The sequence below is a fragment of the Pelecanus crispus genome, chromosome 3 (assembly GCF_030463565.1).
Source record: "Pelecanus crispus isolate bPelCri1 chromosome 3, bPelCri1.pri, whole genome shotgun sequence".
Taxonomy (NCBI): Eukaryota; Metazoa; Chordata; class Aves; order Pelecaniformes; family Pelecanidae; genus Pelecanus; species Pelecanus crispus.
Window position 1 is genome coordinate 46272174 of NC_134645.1, and position 20431 is coordinate 46292604.

General features: G+C 47.9%; 1 protein-coding gene across 1 annotated transcript in view; it reads left to right on the forward strand.

The window, feature by feature from the left end:
• The window catches only part of MDGA1 (MAM domain containing glycosylphosphatidylinositol anchor 1), a 148867-nt gene that overhangs the window by 122631 nt on the left and 5805 nt on the right, over positions 1–20431 (forward strand). The window contains exons 13-14 of the mRNA XM_075708086.1: positions 3130–3282; positions 4490–4624. Of these exons, the coding sequence (XP_075564201.1) occupies positions 3130–3282; positions 4490–4624 (288 nt within the window). The remainder of the gene's footprint in view (positions 1–3129; positions 3283–4489; positions 4625–20431) is intronic.

Here is a 20431-nt window from a genome sequence, read left to right on the forward strand (position 1 = left end):
GAGGTGTTAAAAAGCCTTGTTCATTAGTTGTTGCAAAGTGCCTTCAGATCCCAAGCTAAGCAGAGGCAATGTGCTGTAGTTATAAACTCCTGCACAGCAAATGGATCAGGCATAAGCCTGATCATGTTGCGGTACTGTGGTGCATAGGACCCTTCTCTATTTTATGCTCTCTCTTAGAAGTGTCGCCTTCTGGAAGTAGCTGCATCTGGGTGAGAGGACAGGGTGGAGTCAGGGCCCTGTTTTGGCATTAAAATAGCTCTCTCCAAACTTTCGCGTCTTCTCCTCTGAGCAATCTCATCCCATGGGTGTATGAGGCTTCTTACAAATGAGGCACAGTAGTCCATCAGCTGGCACGAGCAGGCCTTGCTGCGAAGCTGGAAATACTGTCTTCAGTCCTCTTGTCTTGCACAGCTCTCTCTGATCTCCACCTGAACTTGGGCTTTCTCCTTCATCTGCCTCTCCTTTGGTTTCTGTGCCTCATGCTTTGTGGGTTTGCTCCATCTCAGTCACTTGCCTGGCTGGCCTCTGTGTTACAGCTTTCAGCTCTGCTTTCCACCTGATATTCCCTGTTAAGGGAATTTTGTGCTGGAAAAAGATGTCACCTGTCTCCTCTGAAGGTCCACGTGCACAACAGGGTCAGAGGTGCAAATCATCCCGGTCCCTTGCAAAAGAACAGTCACGGTGGATCCTGCTGTGTAGGATAATGCCATTGTAAGAGAAACCTTGTGTCTTCTAACTGCAGCTGGCAACCTGTGAGCTGGAGCCAGGCAAATGTTTGTCTTCAGTTCAATGGAGAGGAGCTGGGGTGTTAGACCAACCCAGCAATATCAGAAAGCTTGTGGGCTCCAGCCCCTCCTCTGAGGATCTGTGTCTGGTGCAGCCATGAACTCCCTCCTCTCAGCAACAAGGGCTGGGGAAGGACCCTTAAAAGCTGCTTTCTCACCCTTTTCCCCCCTCCATCTCCTTGTGCTGGGGATGAAAGGGACGCCCCAGCCCACACAATTGCCCTGCCTCAGACCCTGCAGGCATCTGCCCCATCGTCTGCTCCCAGATCATCCTTCCTCCAGCTCCAGCTGCCATGTGGCCCCCTGTGCTCGGCACTTCAGAGCAGTAGCTAATTTGGATTAGGATGCTAATTAGAAATGAGCGGATTGAACGGAAAGCACTTAGCCAGGGTTAATCAGCAGTTAAGTGGCCAGTCCAGCCGAGCTCCAGATGGCTGTGCTCAGCTCGCAGGAGTGGAGTTTCCCACTGAGCTTAGAGAAAACCCAGCTGCCCTGGTCCATGAACCAAGCCCGTGGCTTGCAGCACAGAGCCCAACCTGTGGTGGCAAAGACGTTTTTGTGGGCCACAGCTGGAGGCTGCCTCCTCTTTTCTCACTGCTTTTGTGGGATTCTGGAGAGAGACAAGCAAGAAGGGGGAACAACAGCATGGAGACCCCATTTTTCTGCCACAGGGGTCTGCAGGCTTTTGATGTCTCTTTGGATGATGGTCATTTTCATTTCCAAATTGGAGGGGGTGGGGAGAGCCTTAGCTGCAGGGTAGGAAGCGGGAGGTGCAGCATCTCAGAGTCAAGGTGCTGTTCATTTCATGGGTAGTCTCACCTACCTGGTACAAGATGGCAGATTTTGGTGTGCATGGTAGGTGTGTGAAGCTCCTACTATCACAATGTACCATGTCTAGAGCTTTTGGCCCTGGCATTGCAGAAAGTTTCCCTTGCCCTTCCCATCCTTGGCACCCAGCCCATAGGTTGCTGACCCTGTTCTGCCCTACGTGTCCTGCCAGAGTCACCCATGATAGGACAGAGAACCTCCTGCCCAGGAACCAGAGGAAACCACCACTGAAGGTACAGAAATGCAGGAGCCCAAGTAGGCATTTGGGCTTCTCTTCATCTGGGCATGGTAACAGGAACAGTGTGTGGGGGTAAACCCCAAAAAGTTGAGTCTTGCACCAGCATGCCATGAATGAGGTTTCTAGCACATCCCAAGCCCTTAGCAAGAGCCTTGTTTTCCTTTCTGTATGTGTTCTTTCATGGCTTTTACATACCTTATCTTTCCATTTCATAGCACATCTCCTTGCTCTTATATAAAGGCAGAAGGTAGAGATCTGCACTTACTATGTCTGTGCTACTCTCGAGGTCCAAGATCCCACTCTCAGCCCATTCTCCAGCTCTGGTTTCTGTCCAGGGACCTTTTGGAACACAAAGGAATTTTCACATCAGGTCTTGGACCTGTTTTCTCTTGCTCTTCTGCCTGTTTCCTCCATCCCTCTCCTACTGTATCAGCAGTGCAAAGCTGGTTCTTGGCCTTTGTTTTTGTGGCTCACGAACTACCTTTTTACCAGAAAGGTTACCATCTTCAGCCTGGTCAAGTCCAGTTCATTCGAGTCTCTGCAAGTCCATATTGGGTTATGTCTATGCACAAGGTTTTTCACCTGTCTTACAATATTGCTGTAGGGTGTGACTGTCTTGTGGTAGTAATAAAATGGAGCCCTATTGCACATGTGGTTGATCATACATAAAAATCTTTTACCTACATGACTTATTTTGTTAGGGGAACCAGCATAAGCTGCAGTATCAAATGTGCCTTTTAACTGGTATAAATTGGATGTACTCTAGCTAAATGACACATTTGTAGCACTGAGCTGACCTCTTCTCCGCAGCCGATTTTTTTCATGTGTGCCGTAGTTTAGTTTAATATATAGCCCAAAGGGGGGTCATCTGCTGGTGCTTTTTCCTCTCTCCTGTGGAAATTATTCTACCATCAAGTTGTTCTGGTTTAAAAGCCCTTGTGGCCTGTTTGCCTTCAATGCTCTTTTTACTCTCCTCTACGTTTGCCCCCTCAGAGTTCCCAGCGGAATCTCTCTTTCTCTTTAGCCCAATAGCCTTCTTCCGTTTCGTCAGACCATCACAACCATCAGCCTGGATTAACCCTTCCATAACCATACTAATCACGGATATATTGCTTTTCAGCCTCTTCCTGAGGTTGGGGGCTGCCTGTCTGTCCCCAGCTTGACGCAGAGCCGCAGTGGTGGCGTAGCAGTGCCGTGCAACTTGCTGCAAGCACCCAGGCAGCCTTGGGGAGGAGGTTTGAAAAGCTGCAGCTGACCAGCCCCTTCCCTTCCCTGCAGATAACACCTGCCGCTTTGAGGATGAGAAGATCTGTGGCTTCGTGCAAGACAAGATGGACAACTTTGACTGGACCCGGCAGAACGCCCTGACCCAGAACCCCAAGCGCACCGTCAACACAGGGCCCCCCACGGACATCAGCGGTACGCCAGAGGGTAGGCACACGTTTGGGTTTCTTTTGGCTTGTTTGGAGTCCTATGGCTCTGGGAGCTGGTGGAGTGCTGATCTGCTTTCCACACTACATACTTCTCTGCACAGGGTGCAGGGAGCAAGCAGTTAATTTGCATGTTACTGACTGGCATTAAACACACAATTGAAACACCCATGACTTTGTTTAAGGGAATAGTGTGGGCATTAGTTCTTGTCACCAGCTAATTGCCTGCTGCCTAATGCCCTTGTCCCATTTGATGCTTGTTTTGAAGGCAAAAAAGGATAAACAAGTAGGAGAACATCTCTAACACCTAGAAATGGTCCTGCTGGTTTCAGCCAGCTGTTTACTCAAAGAAGGTCTCTGGGAGGCAAACAGATCTCTTTAGTACCAAGCAGGAGCATGACAGACCAGGCGGGAGCTGCCTGCCGGGTGGCAGCAAGTGCCTCACCTCTGGCTAGAGGAGACTGGTGTTGTGTATTGCTCACACTAGCTGTGCATGGAGTACATGTTCCTGTTTTAGCTGGATATTACTTTCCCTTTTCTCTAACGAGGAAGGTAAATTTGTATGCAAGCACAAATCTTTGAACTCAGAAAAAATGGGAAACATCCAATGGCCAGCTAAGGAAATGGCTTTTCCCATTAGTGTTCAGTACACCAGCCTGATGGAGCATTGAAAACGATGCCAACAAATTAAATAGCTAATCTGTTCCTCCCTGGGTTGTTAACAACTGCTTTGGTATTGTTCTCTTTAGATAACAATATTGTTTAGGCCAGATATACCGAATCCTCTCTCCCTCTGCTTGAGGCAGAGAAATTAGGCTGGAATGGTTTCTCCCTCCTCTTTCTGGTTTTCTCCTTAAACAGTGCAGTCAGCTCTGGGGCTCCTCAGGCTGCGGAGAAAGGATCATTTTGCACCCAGACAGATGTGTGTGTGTGCATGTTCAGGGACTCATCTGCTGCATGTGTTCTCAGCAGGTCTGCTGATGCCCGTCTCTCCTGTTCTCCCATAAATACTGCAGAGGCAGGGGAGGCACTGTGGATGTCCTGCAAGTGTCTCTGGCCAGGATCATGGTGGGTGTAGAGCGGGTGGGAAGAGCAAGGCCATATCTCTTAGAGGAGGAGTGGTTTTCCAGCCCCAAGCATTCCATCACTTGCAGGGAGGGAGACCCAGTGCATGCTGCCTTTCCCCACCTTTCCCTCTCGTTCTGTAGGTTATTACATGTTCATCGAGGCATCCCGGCCCCGGGTGACAGGAGACAAAGCCCGGCTCATCAGCCCCCTCTACAACATTACTGCCAAGTATTACTGTGTCTCCTTCTACTACCACATGTACGGGAAGCACATCGGTGAGTATCCTCTTGGGAAGGGTAACCCCAGCCTAGTGCAGGCTGTCAGGGAAGACCTCCAGCCTCCGCTGCACCAGCCGTGCCTGCAGCCAGTGATTCATGAGTCCTACTCCAGTGCTTAAAGCACCAGGGTGGGTTGTTGCTTTCAGATACTTGTCCCTTACCCACACCGCAGCAGTGTCAGGGTTGTGAGGCTGTTGCAGCCCATCCTCGGGGCAGTATCTTGCAGTCAGCCGGCACCCCTTCCCCTCTGGCTCACTCACCCTCTGGCATAAGGCTCCCTACTTTCCACAAGAAAGAGCGTTGTACCCGTGTGCACACATTTCCCCTGCTCACGGCCACAGCCTCCTTGCTCCAGGCAGCAGGACAGCGGGTGAAGGGTCTGTCTGTCAGAAAGGAGGTGGAGGTGGAGAGCCTTTGTGGGACCAGGAGGCTCTTTAGTGGCTGCAGCTATTTTGGGGTGGGCAGGATGCGCGTTCCCTCAGCTGTGTGGAGGGGCTGTCTGCCTGACTCCCTCCTCTCTAACCATAAGCCTACAAGTGCAGCGAGCACCCCAGAAGCGCCTGGCACGCTAATGAGTTTCCATATCCAGTCAAGGAGCAATTGCTAATTCGTCACCTCTTGATTATAATTTCATTAATTTGAATAATAGATGCACTCTTCCCACAGCACACTGGGTTATTAATCACCTGCTGGACTGGAGCCTGACTGAAGAATCTGGGCCCAGGCAGGAATGTGTCCGCCCTTCAATAAACGGGGTTAATTAACAGCTCTCTGCCTTGGCACCGTTGATGTCATTGGGAGGGAACATGCTCCCAAATCCAGCCGTCACATCTCTGCACGCGTGTGGCATAGCAGAGAGGTTAAGCTGCAAAATCTGGGATCTCTTTCTTTCAGTGGGGGTGAGGCTGAAACCCTAACCCCGTGGGTGCCACGGGGATAGGGGCTGGGCTGCAGTTCACTGAGCAGATCTCCATCTCTGTCTTTGCTCTGAGGGCTCATATTTGCTGTCTGCACTCCAAGTCCAGCTAGGTCAGAGGTGTTTGCATGCACCTGTATTCCCCCTGCAGACAGGCTGCTCCGTGCTGTCTTCGCGCCAGCGGCAGCAGGTTGCTCAGGCAGAGCACTGTCAGTGTTGGTACACACCAGGTTTTCCTGGACCTGCTGGTCTTGCTTAGCTGACAGAGTCCAGCTGTTAATGCTGGCTGGCAAACTGCCTTGTTCCTTGCAGTTGTCTGTTGTGGTCAGTCAGCTTTGCTGCCTATTTCCTGCACGTCTTCTCCTGGAGGCTTTGAAAGGGATCTCATTCTTTGTGATTGCAAGGAAGGGTGGCCCAGACCAGTGGGAGACTGGCAAGGAAAGAAGATGTGGAGGGAGGAGGCCTCTCTTGTTTCGTTTCCTTTTGGAATAGAGCTATGTGTCATATTTCCCAGTTCATTTCATGCAGAAAGGAAAAGCCCATCAGCCTTTGTTTGATTTTGGAAGAGAGCTCTGTTTTGCAGCTCTCATGTGGTGGTCTGTCTGGAGATGAGATGGACTGGACATGGCAGGAATCAATTCATTACAGGTTTTTGGCTTTTAGCATTTTAATTCTTTATTCGTTTGCTCCACCCACAAATTGCCCAGAGCAAAAGATACAGTCATTCCCAAGACCTAAGAAAGCTGCTGAGTGCCATTTTCTATTCCTCTGCTTCAGGCGCCTTTTATATCTGTTGATTTTTCCCTTCATACTCCATGTTGCTGCCCCTGCCTGCTCCCCATTTTGCCCTTCTTGCATGAAGGGGCTGATAAAGTTGTGCGAGGTGGATAGACTCTTTAATGCCATATGATGATTTCCAGGGTGGGTGCTGCTGAACTGAGAGCAAATAAATTATTTTAAAATTAGACTGACTAGATAGAGTCAGAGAATGAAAGAGAAAGAAATGAGAAAAAAGTTCTTTTTCTGTGGGCCTGTGGAATATGTGGCTTGGTCTAGCAAACCCACAACATATCTGTGTGCAAATTGAAATTCAGTACCTTGTATCTGCTCTCTACTCTGGAGTTTCTTTCAGGGCCAGTCATGATATTCTGTAATCATTTTGGCTTCTCTTCTACATATTGGGGCACCAGGATGAAACTGAGACGTCTCCAGGAAAAAACAGAATGCCCAGTAATCCTAAAATTGTCTGGTTTTCATCATTCCCGCTATGCTACTTACTAACTCTTCTGCTACTTTGTCTTTTCCCTTACTGCCACGCTGGCAGCCCTCTGGCATAGCTCTCCTCATCCCTGCACATGCACGAACGAACCCGCTTTTGGGACACGCTCTGTTTCACCAGCAGGTCTAATGGCTTGATCTACATTTCTAATGCACGCTAGTTACTCCCTGGCTGGTTTTGCTTGTGCGGAGGTTGTGAGACTCTGCCAGAAAGCTTTAGCTTTTTTGGATGGTGCCAGGCTCGAGCCCTTGGTGGCTGAAGTCCTCTCAGAGTCCCCTGGAGAAGAGGCAGCCTGCCTGAGGGCAAAGCAAGTTTCTTCAGCTCTTCTTCTTTAGCCTGGGTTGAAGGAGAGTGCCCCCTCTCAGGTACAGGGCTCCTTGCTAGTACTTCTCCTGTCAAATGAGGAGACAGACCCTGGCCTCCTACCTGTATTACATATGCAATAATATGAAGGTAATGATGGGGTGACTACAACCAACCCTGGGCCATGTCTTGCTTCCCAACTAGCCAGCTATTCCTGATGCCTGCAGACACGGCCCCAACCCCTGGCTCACCTAGTGCCAGCCCAGTCCTACCAAGACAGATGCCAGCCCTCTTGAACTCACCGTAGCACTTAGCAAGAGCGTGTCAGATTGCTCCTGTTGGCAGACAGTGCAAGCAAGAGGATATCTCCCAGCCCAAGCCTTTCCTAGCAGCTCCAGCTCCGTCATGGAGCAAACTGAAACCCTGTCACTATGAAAAGAAGCTGTATAAAATCCCGACATTTATTTATTTTTTTAATAACCCTTTTATTACCTTTTTCCCCCCTCTACAGAACTTGAAAGCTGGTTTACTCTCACAATTTGACTATAAAATATCCATAGCCATCCAGGCAAATCTTCCCTGGGAGAGTTCCCAGACACTACTCGTTTATAATAGATATGACGAAAGAGAGAAACAGAATACAAATGGAGCGTTTGTAGCCATGGTATAAAACATTCAGCGACTAGCAGAGCAGGGTGATGTAGAGTATCTCTCAGCTGATGAGAGAGCAGGGTGAAGGGGAGCTCCCTGGAGGCAATTCCTGTTCGTCTGGAGTTATTTGGTCATTGGTTTTCCTTCCTCCGGCCCCCTTTCACATTGTCCTATGATCCTGCAGCCCAGTCACAAAAATCAGGGGGAGGGGAAGGAAAAAATCCCGTTTCCACCATGCATTCAAGAACAAGGGTGTCTTGCTTGCAGCAGGCGCAGATATATCAAACGAGGAATTGCTTGCTTTCTTCAGGAGAGGAAGCTAGCCACGGCAGGTTCAGTCGCCAAGTTCAAAAGCCTCTTTGTTGCGTTGGCTTGGTGAGTTAGCATCACAGCTGGGACCAGATGCTCAAGTCCTTGCTTCAGCCATCAGGCTCCTCTTCCTCCCTTTCCAGGGGCTGCCTTGGAGGGGAATGCTTTGAGGGGACAGTGTCCCCAAGGGACTGCTCCCACTGCAGTCCCCTGCCGTGTCTCTCACATCTCCTAGCTCAGTGGTAGCCAGGTTATGATCTGCATGGCCTCCTGCATGCTGCTGGATGCTTTTGCAGACCCTGCAGCAAGAGATGCCTTCATGGTCAGACCGCAGGAGGAAGGTTGCTCAGAGGGATGAGGAAATTTCAGCCACAGTGAATTTAGCTTTTTGTGTGGCCATTGTGGTCCAGAGTGATTGCTAATGCTATAGCTCCCTGTCTCGTGACCCAGTGACTGTGCTCATGGGGAAAACACTTGGGTCAAAGAGTTCGCTTGCTACATAAAAGCAGTGATGTAGGCTATACCCAAGCAGCATTTTTTTAGCCGCCTCCTGATTTGTGAGCTCACTGGTAGACCCTTTTCAAATTATGTTTGCTGTGTTTTAAATAGCAGTAGTCACTGTACACAGGCTTATGTCGAGATATGGCTTCCAATAGGGAAGAAAGCAAAGGCCCCTCCTTGCCCTGGGGTACCTCCCAAGACAGGACTGTTCAGCTGCTTCCTATAGTGAAACTGGCAAGTCCTGGGCTTCAAACCTGGGCCTGATTGAACACAATGTCTGAAGACCCTGTCCTTGGCTTGCAATTTTTGTACTTTGAGCCTCCTTTCTGCCCTAGCAGTGTCATGGTCTTACCTTGGCCAGTTCCTCTCCCAGAAATCAGGGAACAGACTTATTTTCTGGCATGTGTCCAGCATCCACGAAACTCATGGAGAGTTAAAGGTGCTGTTGTTCTAGCTTAGTGCTGGCACAGACCTTATCTGACCACCCCAGCTAAGTCTAGCCTATGTATAATCAGAATGGGAAGCTTCCAGTGAAATTGTAAACTACCTATTGCTCTCTACAGCTTCTTGAGGAGGGGAAGTGGAAGGGGAGGTGCTGATCTTTTCTTCCTGGTATCCCGTGACAGGACACATGGGAATGGTTCAAAGCTGCATTGGGGAGGATCACACTAGATATTAGGAAACATTTCTTTACTGAGAAGGTGGTCAGACACTGGGACAGGCTTCCTAGAGAGGTAGTCGAAGTGGTCAGGCAGTTGGACTAGATGATGGCTGTAGGTCCCTTCCAGCTGAACTATTGTATTCTATTCTTTTCTATTCTGTTTCTTTTTCTTTTCTTTTCTATTCTGTTTCTTTTCTTTTCTTTTCTTTTCTTTTCTTTTTCTTTTCTTTTTCTTTTCTTTTCTTTTCTTTTCTTTTCTTTTCTTTTCTTTTCTTTTCTTTTCTTTTCTTTTCTTTTCTTTTCTTTTCTTTTCTTTTCTTTTCTTTTCTTTTCTTTTCTTTTCTTTTCTTTTCTTTTCTTTTTTCTTTTCTTTTCTTTTCTTTTCTTTTTTCTTTTCTGTTTCTTTTTCTTTTCTTTTCTATTCTGTTTCTTTTCTTTTCTATTCTGTTTCTTTTCTTTTCTTTTCTATTCTGTTTCTTTTCTTTTCTATTCTGTTTCTTTTCTTTTCTTTTCTTTTCTTTTCTATTCTATTCTGTTTCTTTTCTTTTCTTTTCTTTTCTTTTCTTTTCTCTTTTCTTTTCTCTCTTTTCTTTTCTCTTTTCTTTTCTTTTCTTTTCTTTTCTTTTCTTTTCTTTTCTTTTCTTTTCTTTTCTTTTCTTTTCTTTTCTTTTCTTTTCTTTTCTTTTCTTTTCTTTTCTTTTCTTTTCTTTTCTTTTCTTTTCTTTTCTTTTCTTTTCTTTTCTTTTCTTTTCTTTTCTTTTCTTTTCTTTTCTTTTCTTTTCTTTTCTTTTCTTTTCTTTTCTTTTCTTTTCTTTTCTTTTCTTTTCTTTTCTTTTCTTTTCTTTTCTTTTCTTTGGAACAGTGCTTGGGATTGATTAAGAGGGATTTTGGTTCTGAGACTCTAGAAACAATGAGACCTGATCAGATCACTTGCCACAGCATCCAAGTTCAAGAAAGCCATAAGCTGTTTCACAGAGGTAGTTGGGTTGTAGGCAAGCCACTTACACTGTGGTGTCACCACTGATACCCTCCTGCTGACAAGGAAACACAGATCTGGAAGGCCTGCCAAACTGAATTGCTTCTTTACTTCTTCAACTCAGGTAATGCAACCAGTGCAAAGGTGTGTCTGAGAGGTTGTGGTGGATGATCACACATAGGAGCCAGTGTTAGCACAGATGCCATGTGGCTGCATCTTGTTTCTAACAAGTGACAGTAGTCAGAGCTGTCAGGTCACATAGATTGATAGGTACCAGCTTTGTCAATGTAAAAGCAATTTGAACCGTGAAGACATCCTTTTTGTAAGATTCAACATCATAGCTCCCTTGTTGCTACCTAAGCCTTGTTTATGAACACAGCACCCTGCTACTGCACGCAGTATACAGGTGGCACCCTGTAGGTAGCTGCATTCTGTTGGATATATAAAGTTTGCCTTATATACAAATGCATTGTTCATGAAATCCATGCCATTATCTCCAGTGCAATAACTCTACACCGTAGAGATTACATCACTGGATTGATTGAGGGGAGGCTGATTTTCCTAATGAGTATGATTCACTTCCCTCTAGGCTCTTGAAAACAAGTTGCAGTTAAAATTAAGTGAACAGTCTGTAATGAAAAAATGTATTCAATTTTTTTAATACTCTCTCTTTTTCCACTTATTCAGATGAGTTCTTGGCTTTACTCATTCCTCCCTCAATAGATGTGTATTTGACCAATGTTTTGTGCAGACATCCAGCAGCTTCCTGTGGGCTACGGTATGGACTCTTTGGATAGACTGTGGTCTCTTCTGGTAGTTATCTGCTTGTTTTTTTGGGAAGTTAGTCAAATACCGTGATCATGAGCAAGGATTATAAATACCTGGCAAGATAACCACATATTTGTAAAGTGTCATTCAGGCTCTGTAGGTTCAATACAGTGGCTCTGAACCAAAGACCGATGAAGTCATTGTTTTTCTGAAGACTTCAGTGAACTTTGGATTAGAGCCATAGATCTAAAGATTATTAAAACCAGATGGGACCCATACATCATCTAATCAAACTTCCTGCATAACCAAGGGCAGAGAACTCCCATCAGTTACTCTTGCTGGAGCCCAGTAAATACTATGTGTCTACAACTTCGTTGGATGTTTACTTACAAAGAGCACCAACAGCATGCTTGACACAGCTTGCAGATGTGGGACTGAATCATCCCTAAGCCAAAGAGCTTGGCATGTAAAGCTGAAGAAGACATGGAGAGGAGGGGAAGGTATTCAGATATGGATTGGCTATATGTCATTTTTATTCCATGAATAACGTGTCTTCATGTTGATGCAGGCCTTCTGCTTAGTGCCTTGAATCTGGGTGCACTGATCCCCAGCTTTCCTTGCCCATCACCAAAAGTGCATCACTGAATCAAGTTCCCAGTGCAGATAGCCACTGAAATGTTGCCTTCTTCAAAAGTCCTCTTCTTCTGCCTTACCAGTCATGATCTGACCACATTCATGCTGCAGAATTTGTTGGGAAGGTTGTCAGGAGGACAGATTGCTGACACCAATTCATTTGCAGATGCCCTGAATCCCCACAGATTAGCTTTGCTCCTGCTCACCTGATTTGAGTCACAGTTACCCATCTGGTGGGATCCCCCCTCCCTTCCTCCAGGCTCTCAGCAGAGCATCTTTCCATTCAGACTTGGCTCACAGCAGCAGCAGCAGCCTTGCACAAAGTTGAATAGCTGTAAGGATATACTGCAATCTGATCGTCTCCTGAGACATCAGGTGTTGCATCAATTATTCAGACCCTGAAATTGCTAGATAGAAAACTTAACAGACACTTAAGAGGAAACAGGAGCCCTCAGTGCATATCCAGCTACTTCTTTAGCACTCCCAGGTCACTCTTCTGTTCTCTCTATGGACCATTAAGTATTTCACCAGTGCCATAATTTTACAAGTGGAGACTGAAGTTGGTTGTTCCAGATGCACATCTGGAGACCCTTCTAGGTGCTCTGACAGGATAAAGGCTGGGGGGCCAGCGTGCACAACTACTTGTGCAACCATCTCAATCTGTTCTTGAACTTCAACGAGACATGATTTTGTAACATGTATTGAAATGCTTCCCAGAAAATAAAAAAATGCTCAACAAGTGTCAGTCATCACCATTACTTCCAGGAGTGACTGCCTCTCCCAAAGAGAGCTCTGCAGGGATGACAGGCACCCCAGCACTTGAATTGAAGGAGTTTGCAGATCAAGGTTGGGAGTCTCACTGTCTCAGCCAGTCCCCTGGAAGTTTTCTGGTGAAAGTACAGCCAGGCATGAAATGGGAAAGGAGTGTCTTGCTATAATGCATCCTGCCTCAAAGCCGGGAACACAGCCTATTCTAACAACCTTCCTGCAGCAAACTGCTTCCCAGGCCTGAAACATTCACCTCACGTTTCCTTGGGTCAGACAGAGGAGGAGGCCAGAGAACAGATTTTGAGTGGTGTCTTCAGTTCAACAGGAAGAATATGTGATCTCAGCTGCTCATTCCTGCTGTCTTGCTGGCTTCAGCATTGCACTAAAACAGCCCATCTGCTCCAAGCCCTGCAGCCGTGCAGCTGCCCTGTGCTTGGCTCCCGGGACTGAGAGACCACAGACTGGGTGATGACGGGGAAATAGGTTGTTAATAAGCATAGAGAAGAGACTGGCAAAGTCTTCCTCAGCATAAGTACATCTGCTTCTACAGGGTTTTTCTTAGGAACCCTCCTGCATACAACACTTGTATTTTGGGGGCTCTGGGAGGCTCCCTCCTCTCTGGCTGAGGTCTTTGCAAAGCCTGCCCACAGAAGGGAGGCAGACAGGCAGGCTGCCCCTGTCTGGCTGTTGCGCTCTTTTAAACCTGGCAGTGCCTATGAAGTGCCTTCTGTTTCAGCTCGACTGAGAGAGCTGAGCACAGTGCATGCTCTCAGGCTGAGAGCTGAGCACATGAATTGCGCAAAGGACCCAGCTGTCTCTGGTGGCAAAGATGAAAGAGTCAGTTATCAAAGCTGGGAGAAGAGAGAGCATTTGCCTGGAGGCATCTGGGCATGTCACGAAACAGAGGGTGAACAAGGAGCAAGCAGGCCTCACAGCAGCTATGGTTCACTCTGCTTCCCGAGTCTGCAAAATTGGTGGGAAAAGCTGCCTACACGTGGTCTCCTTCTTGCTACATTCCTCATATTCCCATTTTCCCCCAGGCTGGCCTCTCCTTCCTAAGGTAGTGCCCAGCACTTCTGGGGACCGCCAGGTACAGCAACAGTAAAAGGGAAGGAGCTGCCTGACTGCCTTCAGACAGCTTGATTCCAGAAAACATCAGCAGCGAAGAAAGATGGGCTGCTGCAGCTCACTATTCTGAGGCAACAGAGCAAGTGTAATGATCCTGTGTGAACCATGGGCTGGATGCTCCATGGACACTGCTGCCTATGGAGGCTCTTCTGCACAGCTGCTTCACCAGAGCAGGTCTCAAGCCCAGTCTTGGACTTGGTCTTTGTAATGAGAATCATGGTCTGGCATCTACCCTCGGTAGGGCCTTAGGACTATAATCCAGACAGTCCATTCTGGGGTTTGAGATTAATTTAGATGCTCTAATCTACAGCGTTCAACTTTAGGAGAGTGGTGAGTGATGCAGGCTGCCAGGTGAGAAGAGAGAGTTTGGTGTGTCTAACAAAGACCAACACTGGCTGTCTTCCTGCCCAGGACAAACAGAAGCCTGACCCCACCAAATCACTCTCTGGGCCTCCTTTGGAGCCCTGTCTGGACATACCAAGCCCCTGTGCAGGTGGTTTTGCTGTCAGCTGAAGCTGGGGCTAGCCCCCCTTCCCCATGACATGCCCCATAAAGGCTAATTCACATGCCTTCTGTCCCCCTGCCCCATATGCCTACCAGAAGTGGTGCAGAAATAGTCCCACAATTGCTCATTAAATTAAGGGCAAGATGGTGCCATGTTTGGGAGGATTAGGACCACAGTGAAGGCAGCAGGTCTGGGCTGTTTTGCTGCCCACAGAAGCTGCCCACCTTGCACTGGGGGAGTCAGGGCTTTGCAGGTGCATCCCCACCAGCACGTCCCATCCTGCTTGCCAGGAGCTGCACAGAGAAACGAAGGCAGCAGCGTCCATTTCGGTGCTGAGCACCCAGGGCTCTCTCTGCCCTGCCAGGGGCTGAGTGAGGCAGTGCTGGGCTCGTACACAGCCGTGGCCCTGACGAGTGACCAACTCTGAAATTACCCCTGAATCACCCTTTCCCCTTGCTCTGCTGAAATTACGTTTCCTTCTGCTACTACAGCCAGCTTTCCCTGACCGGACATTTTGTAACTTTAGTACTTCTTCCCTCCCAACAGAATTTCACTGACAAGGTTTTTTTTTTCTGTTAAACAAACAAAAACAAGGATTTGATCCAACTGTCTAGGTTATCTGTTCAAGGATAAACTATGCAAGGAATACGACACTGGGCAAGGGTCTGTTTCTGCCTGCTCTGCATTTACATAGATTGTATTGTTGCAGGCTTGCTTGGAGAGCTCCCAAATGGTAAGGACAAACTCTCTGGCTACATAGGTAGAAGCAGTGGCTATAGAAAGGTCGTAACTCCTTTCTTAGGGCTGGATGGATAGAAGCGGAGCTGCACAACTGCATTTAGACAAGGATATATCTCATCCCGCTCTGTGACTTCAGGCAGGCTACATCCTGTGCATGTTTTTGTATGGGAGATACTTGCTAGGAGCAAAAGGGCAAGCCCTAGATGAGGGGCAGTACAGGTTGTTCTCAATCTCTAGAGGTGGAGTTCTGCTCAAAATATTCAGGAGAACTTCTTTCCACAGCTACATCCTCTCCTTCTTAGATGGGGAGGTGTCCAAGGGAGCACATCCTTAGCCTTTACAAGGATCTCTGGATAACAACAAGCTGTTCAGACAGGTCTGGCATATAAAACAACAAGAGACGTTTCCAACAAATATATGGTTTTTCTTGTAATGCAGATTCCTCCCTTTTGGGGCTGGTGGTATTTCCTGAGGAGTGAGAAATCCCATGAGAAAGAATATCTGTGTAGAGAGTTATATGGACAGACAGATGATGTAAATTATCACACATACTGGTTATGGAGGGAGTCACGCAAGGAGCTGGAGTGTTAGCATGAATTATCATGGCACAGAGGACACAGAGCAAATGGGAGCTTCCCTGCATCGAGACAGTGCCTTCTGACAGCATACTGCATATACCAGCATGGAGGGAGCTGTAGCAAGGCAGGATAAACCCCAGGGAGGATCTCCATCTCATGATGGAGCATCACCGTGCAGGAACAGGGCTTGGCAGCACATTTGGGGCTGCTAGGAAGCAACGAGACCAGCAAGGCAGCTCAAACACCATCCTGCTCAGTAAGCAAGCAGGGGATGCACACTAAGGTCCCTCCCATCATTGACCCTGAGATTACTGGGTGTATCACAGTCCCACTGATGTGGGTCAGTGACTGCCTCTCTGGGAAAGTGTTTGTGTCCCCTGAGCTGGGGCTGGGAAGAGCAAGCTCTGGAGAGGCTGTCTGGTCTCCATGGGCTGAGTGCACGCTCTCCCCGCCGGGCTTGGCAAGGGAGGGGGACGTGTGTTGGAGCGCAGGTGTTTGGAGACTCACTCAGCTCATGATACCATTTCTTTTCCGCTTTGCTGGGCTGTAAACAAGCACGCATCCAACTGAGAGAGTGGTAGGCAGCATCCTGCCTGCTTGCCTCTCCAGGAGGTGTGGGAAAACTGGGGACCTGGTCACTATTAGTGAGTGTCTGCAGTGAAGGCGAGTGGGACCATGGCTCAGCAGGTGATAGGCAGAGGGAGCCTGCTCCTAGCCTGATCCTGTGGTCGGATCTGCTGTGAATTGCCACGATGAATCCTCCGCTGGCCGTGGCCAGGCGCCGTGCAGCACAGCAGCTCCGTGAGCTGGCACGTGGGAGCAGAGCTGCTGCCTGCAGCGGGATTCAGGGGCTGTGAAAACACAGCTGGGCTTGGGGCTGAGAGTCAGGCACCCCATCTGTCCTGTGGGGAAGGACACTGTCTGTCCACATTGCCCCCTGCAAAATGTTTAAGTACAGGAAAGAGATGTGATTAAACAAGATGGTATAATGAATTGGATGTGAAGTTGGCAAAAAGCCCGAGGACTCCCAATTCTTGTCTTTTAAATGCCAGACTCTGTACCCTCCCTCTGCACTGTTCTGTCTGCATATTGGATGGGCCTTTGTTCTTCTGAGATAGCATAAATTTAATATTATGGAGCGTGGAGGGTTTTTTCCTCCCTTTTTTGAAATCCTTAAACTACATCCTGTGGTCCATGCATAGAAAGCCTGTTACTGGTCACAGACAAGCTCTGAGGGAATTTTCCATGAAAAGGGGTGGCAGGATTTGTTCCATACACACAACGTCAAAGATGGAAGTCTTGTATTGCTCATCTTTCTATGCCAACACTTTCTCTAATTAGACCGCAGATCAAATGAGCAAAGGAGCTCAAGCATAGCTCCATTCCAAGTCTGCTCCTACCATATCACCATCTGCTGTCTATGTATACAGACAGGTGGGGATATGCTGGAGAGAAGGAGCTGTAGCTGTAGTTTGCCTGCCTTCCTCCCCTTAGCTCTCGCATTCCTCATCACGATGCAGACGTGACCATACCTTTGCATTTACCCCGCTGCCTGTGTGCCTCAGGTCCCTCCACCCAGCATGGCCCCACAAGGGGCCCAGCCACGTGTCCACTTTGCCTCTTTACAGCGCAGTGTTGTTGCTTCTCTGCTGGTCCATTCTCTCCATCCCAAAATTCATATGCATGCCAGACAGGTCAGATAGTGATGGATCATAGACAAATCTGTGCAATTGGCTTTGAGATGTCAGGGGATATTGCTTCAAGCCCATCCTCATCTGATGGTGGTTTAGGAGGTCAGGGGTGGAAATGTGTTTGTTTCTTTGATTTTTTAAATCCACAGTAAAATCCAAAGAAAATTCCCTGTAGCCAGATATAAGCAATTTTCACAGGTTTGCTGTAGGGGAAACATTGCCAATCAAAACTTACCATATTGCTGTTTATATCCCCAGAAAGTCCCAGCCACAGCAGGAACTGGAGGCTTTGATTCCCCTGATCCTTTTCACTATAGCTTCCCCACAGTAATGAAGCAGAAAGAGAGTGTCCCATAGCAATTAGCCAGCCTGCAGCACAGCACTGAACATGCTCAGTGCCTCTCTAAAGCCGATGGGGATGACTTGTGAGTAGAGGTGGGATAGCAGTGCTTTCCAAACTCTGACCAAGACTCCATTTTCTAGCTATTGATGAGCTCTGAACCCTCCCGCTTTGAAGTTACTGAAGTGCTGGCTGCAGGAAGGGGTCTGTGTAGTGACCCTGTGACTGGACACAGGGGACCCTGCACACCAAGCTGAGATCAGTTAAAGACATGTAGAGATAAAGTTCTCTGTAATCAGGAGTGGAAAGCAGCCCAGCCGAGAGGCTTTAATTGTCTTACTCCACATATGTTAATGTATGAAGCATCATTAGAGACTGTGAAAGGGTAAACACGTCCTATTGTGGCACGAAGACAACTTACTTTCCTAGAAATTACAAGTCAGTACAAGCTGATATTATTTCTCCATCTCTATCTGTGCTACGATTATTTTTCCACCCTCTGCTTTCTAGCCTTCAGAGCAGTAACTTTCCTCCACAGCACTGTAACTGAGAACACCAGCCTGAATGCTATTCATTAACATCCATTTAATAATGAGAGAGGGAGAGAGACCTGTGTTTGTTGCGGGGATTATGAACAGTAATAGAATCTTTCTGTGGACTGTCGTTTGCTCCTGGGATTTGCTTGCACTAAGCTTTGAGCTTTTAGTTTGTGATCCTTGATGTTAACACTAAACCACACTTAAAGAAGTGCTCAGAGCCCCTGTTAGAAAGGTAAGAGTTCTTTTCTACCTGGCCTGGTTTTAGCCCTCATATGGGGTCTGCAAGTGATTCTGCGAGGCCATTCAAGGTCTGAGTCCTCTCCACACTGTGTATCTCTTTCCATCTACTAGACATCTCTTGCCATCAATCAGTTTCTTCTTCTTATCTCAATCTGTCTTGCCTGCAGTTGAAATCCCATGGGAATTTTCATGGGGGGTTTCAGCCCTGGATTCCCAGTTGGGTGCCAAACCTGAACTGGGGCTGCAGCCAGGATTTTTCATGGATAGCTGATCTCCTGAGATCACCCCATGCTGGAGCAGGGATCCTGCATGAACTCAGGAGGGTGTCGCAGTGAGACCAGGCTGCGTGTGAGCCTGCGGCCAGCCCAGCTCCTGGCTGTGGATCCCGACAGCCTTCCCTACCCATCCCACAGAGCTCTGCTGCACTTGGCACAGCACCCCGTCTCCCAGTGTGCAGCGTTATCCTGCCTTTGCTTCCTAGCTGCTCCAGCTGCCTGCCTTCCATCCGAGCCGAGCCACGTAAACTGAGCTGTGCCTCAGCCTTTCCCCAGCCCATCACCCCGCATTAAATCCCACCCAGCTGCCCAATGGAGAGCTCTTGAGGAAACCTCTACCTTCTCTGTCATCCCGCACAGACTGTGCCCGTGGCCCTGCCCTTACAGACCCTGCCTCCCTCCCAGTGCTGCCTGCACCAGCTCTTCTGGATCTACACTGCTATTCAATGTGACAGTGAAGTCCCTATCCTGTGGAAACTGAGAGAAGACCTTTTCTTGTGAGAAGGTAACATTTAAAGGCATCCCTTGGGCTACTCTATCTGGCAGCCCAGCTGGTGCTCTTTTGTGTGAGTGCCACTCTTTTGAAATACCAGCTCTGGTCTTAAAGGCAGCCAGCAGAAGGTGCAGCTTGCTCTCCCTGTAATTGATTCCTCATCACTCGTCACAGGCCTTTATTCTCCCTTTTGATTGGGAAGAAGGAATAATACAAATTACAAGTCAGATGCAAAGATTGCCTTGTATAGGGAAAGATAACAACAGGATTGCTGGTGTCCTGGGATTTTCCTTGTGTTTGTCTGTCTCTGGTCAGCTGGAGAGATTTAGCAGCAGATAGATGGCCTGTCTTTGCATATGCCTCACCAGCAGGTGCCCTTAGGAAATGCCAGACACATCTGATGGGGGAGATGGGGAAGGGGCAGCAATGACAGAAATAGGTAACAAAATTGCCAGCTGGATTTAGACTCTGATACAGGAAACTAGGCATGACTGTAGTATAAAACCAGGCAAAAGGGGTGTCTGCAATACCTGGCACTGGAGAACATCCCAGATGGGCCTTTCACATCTCCACTGATGGAGGCATGGGGGTTGGAGAGCAGGTCCCACTTTTGTTCTTCTTCAGTTTGTGACCACTAGAAAGGCAGAAGAGCTCAGGCACTTCTCTTCCCTAGTGCCTTCTTGCTCAGGTCTCATAAAATGTTTGCTGTGTTTCTGAGTTCCCCTCTAAGTGAGTGAATGTTATTATCCTTCTTGATTATCACCAATGTATCATGTCAGCAGATAAAAGTAGGTAAAAGCAGTTGGCTAAGGATCACGTGGCAAGTCAGTTCACAGCTGTGAATGGGCTCCCTCACACCCCACACATGCATGGATTGTGTATCGGCCACCTCCTGCAAAGTGGGATTTGGATATATAGTCTGTGCTCTAGGAGAGACACCTTACAAGCATCAAGTGGCTGGTTTGGTCTGAACTTGTGTGACATGCTGAAAACCACACAGGGAGCGAAGATAGTTAATAAGGCATGAGATGGGTATTGCTAGATTGCATGGAGGTGGGTGTGGGCAGGTGTGAATTCATCAGAAGTCAGGAGGTACAGATGTCAATATCTACATAGGCTCTACCTCCCTTTTTAGCCTGAGACTTAATCTATGAATTTTCATGACTGTAAGTGGGATCCTGAAACAACGTTTGATTTTAGGGCAGTAGGCTGAACCCAGAGCTTTCCCTTGGAAAACACAAAGCCCTGCAGCACTTGTTCCATCACACAGTTGGCTTTTGGGGCCAGACTGAAAAATGGAGGTAAAGAATCTCTGAGCAATTGGAAAGGTGACTTCGAGCTTTCTGTAGTCCAGGACTACAATGTTTTATGGCTCTGCCTGGAGCTCAGATCTGAAGATTGATTTCTAAGTACCTCCATCGCAGGCTACGTGCCCTTAAACTTGACTGGCATCCTGTGGCAGACTGACACATGGTAGAAGGGAATGAAGTAGAAGACCTGCACAGTCTT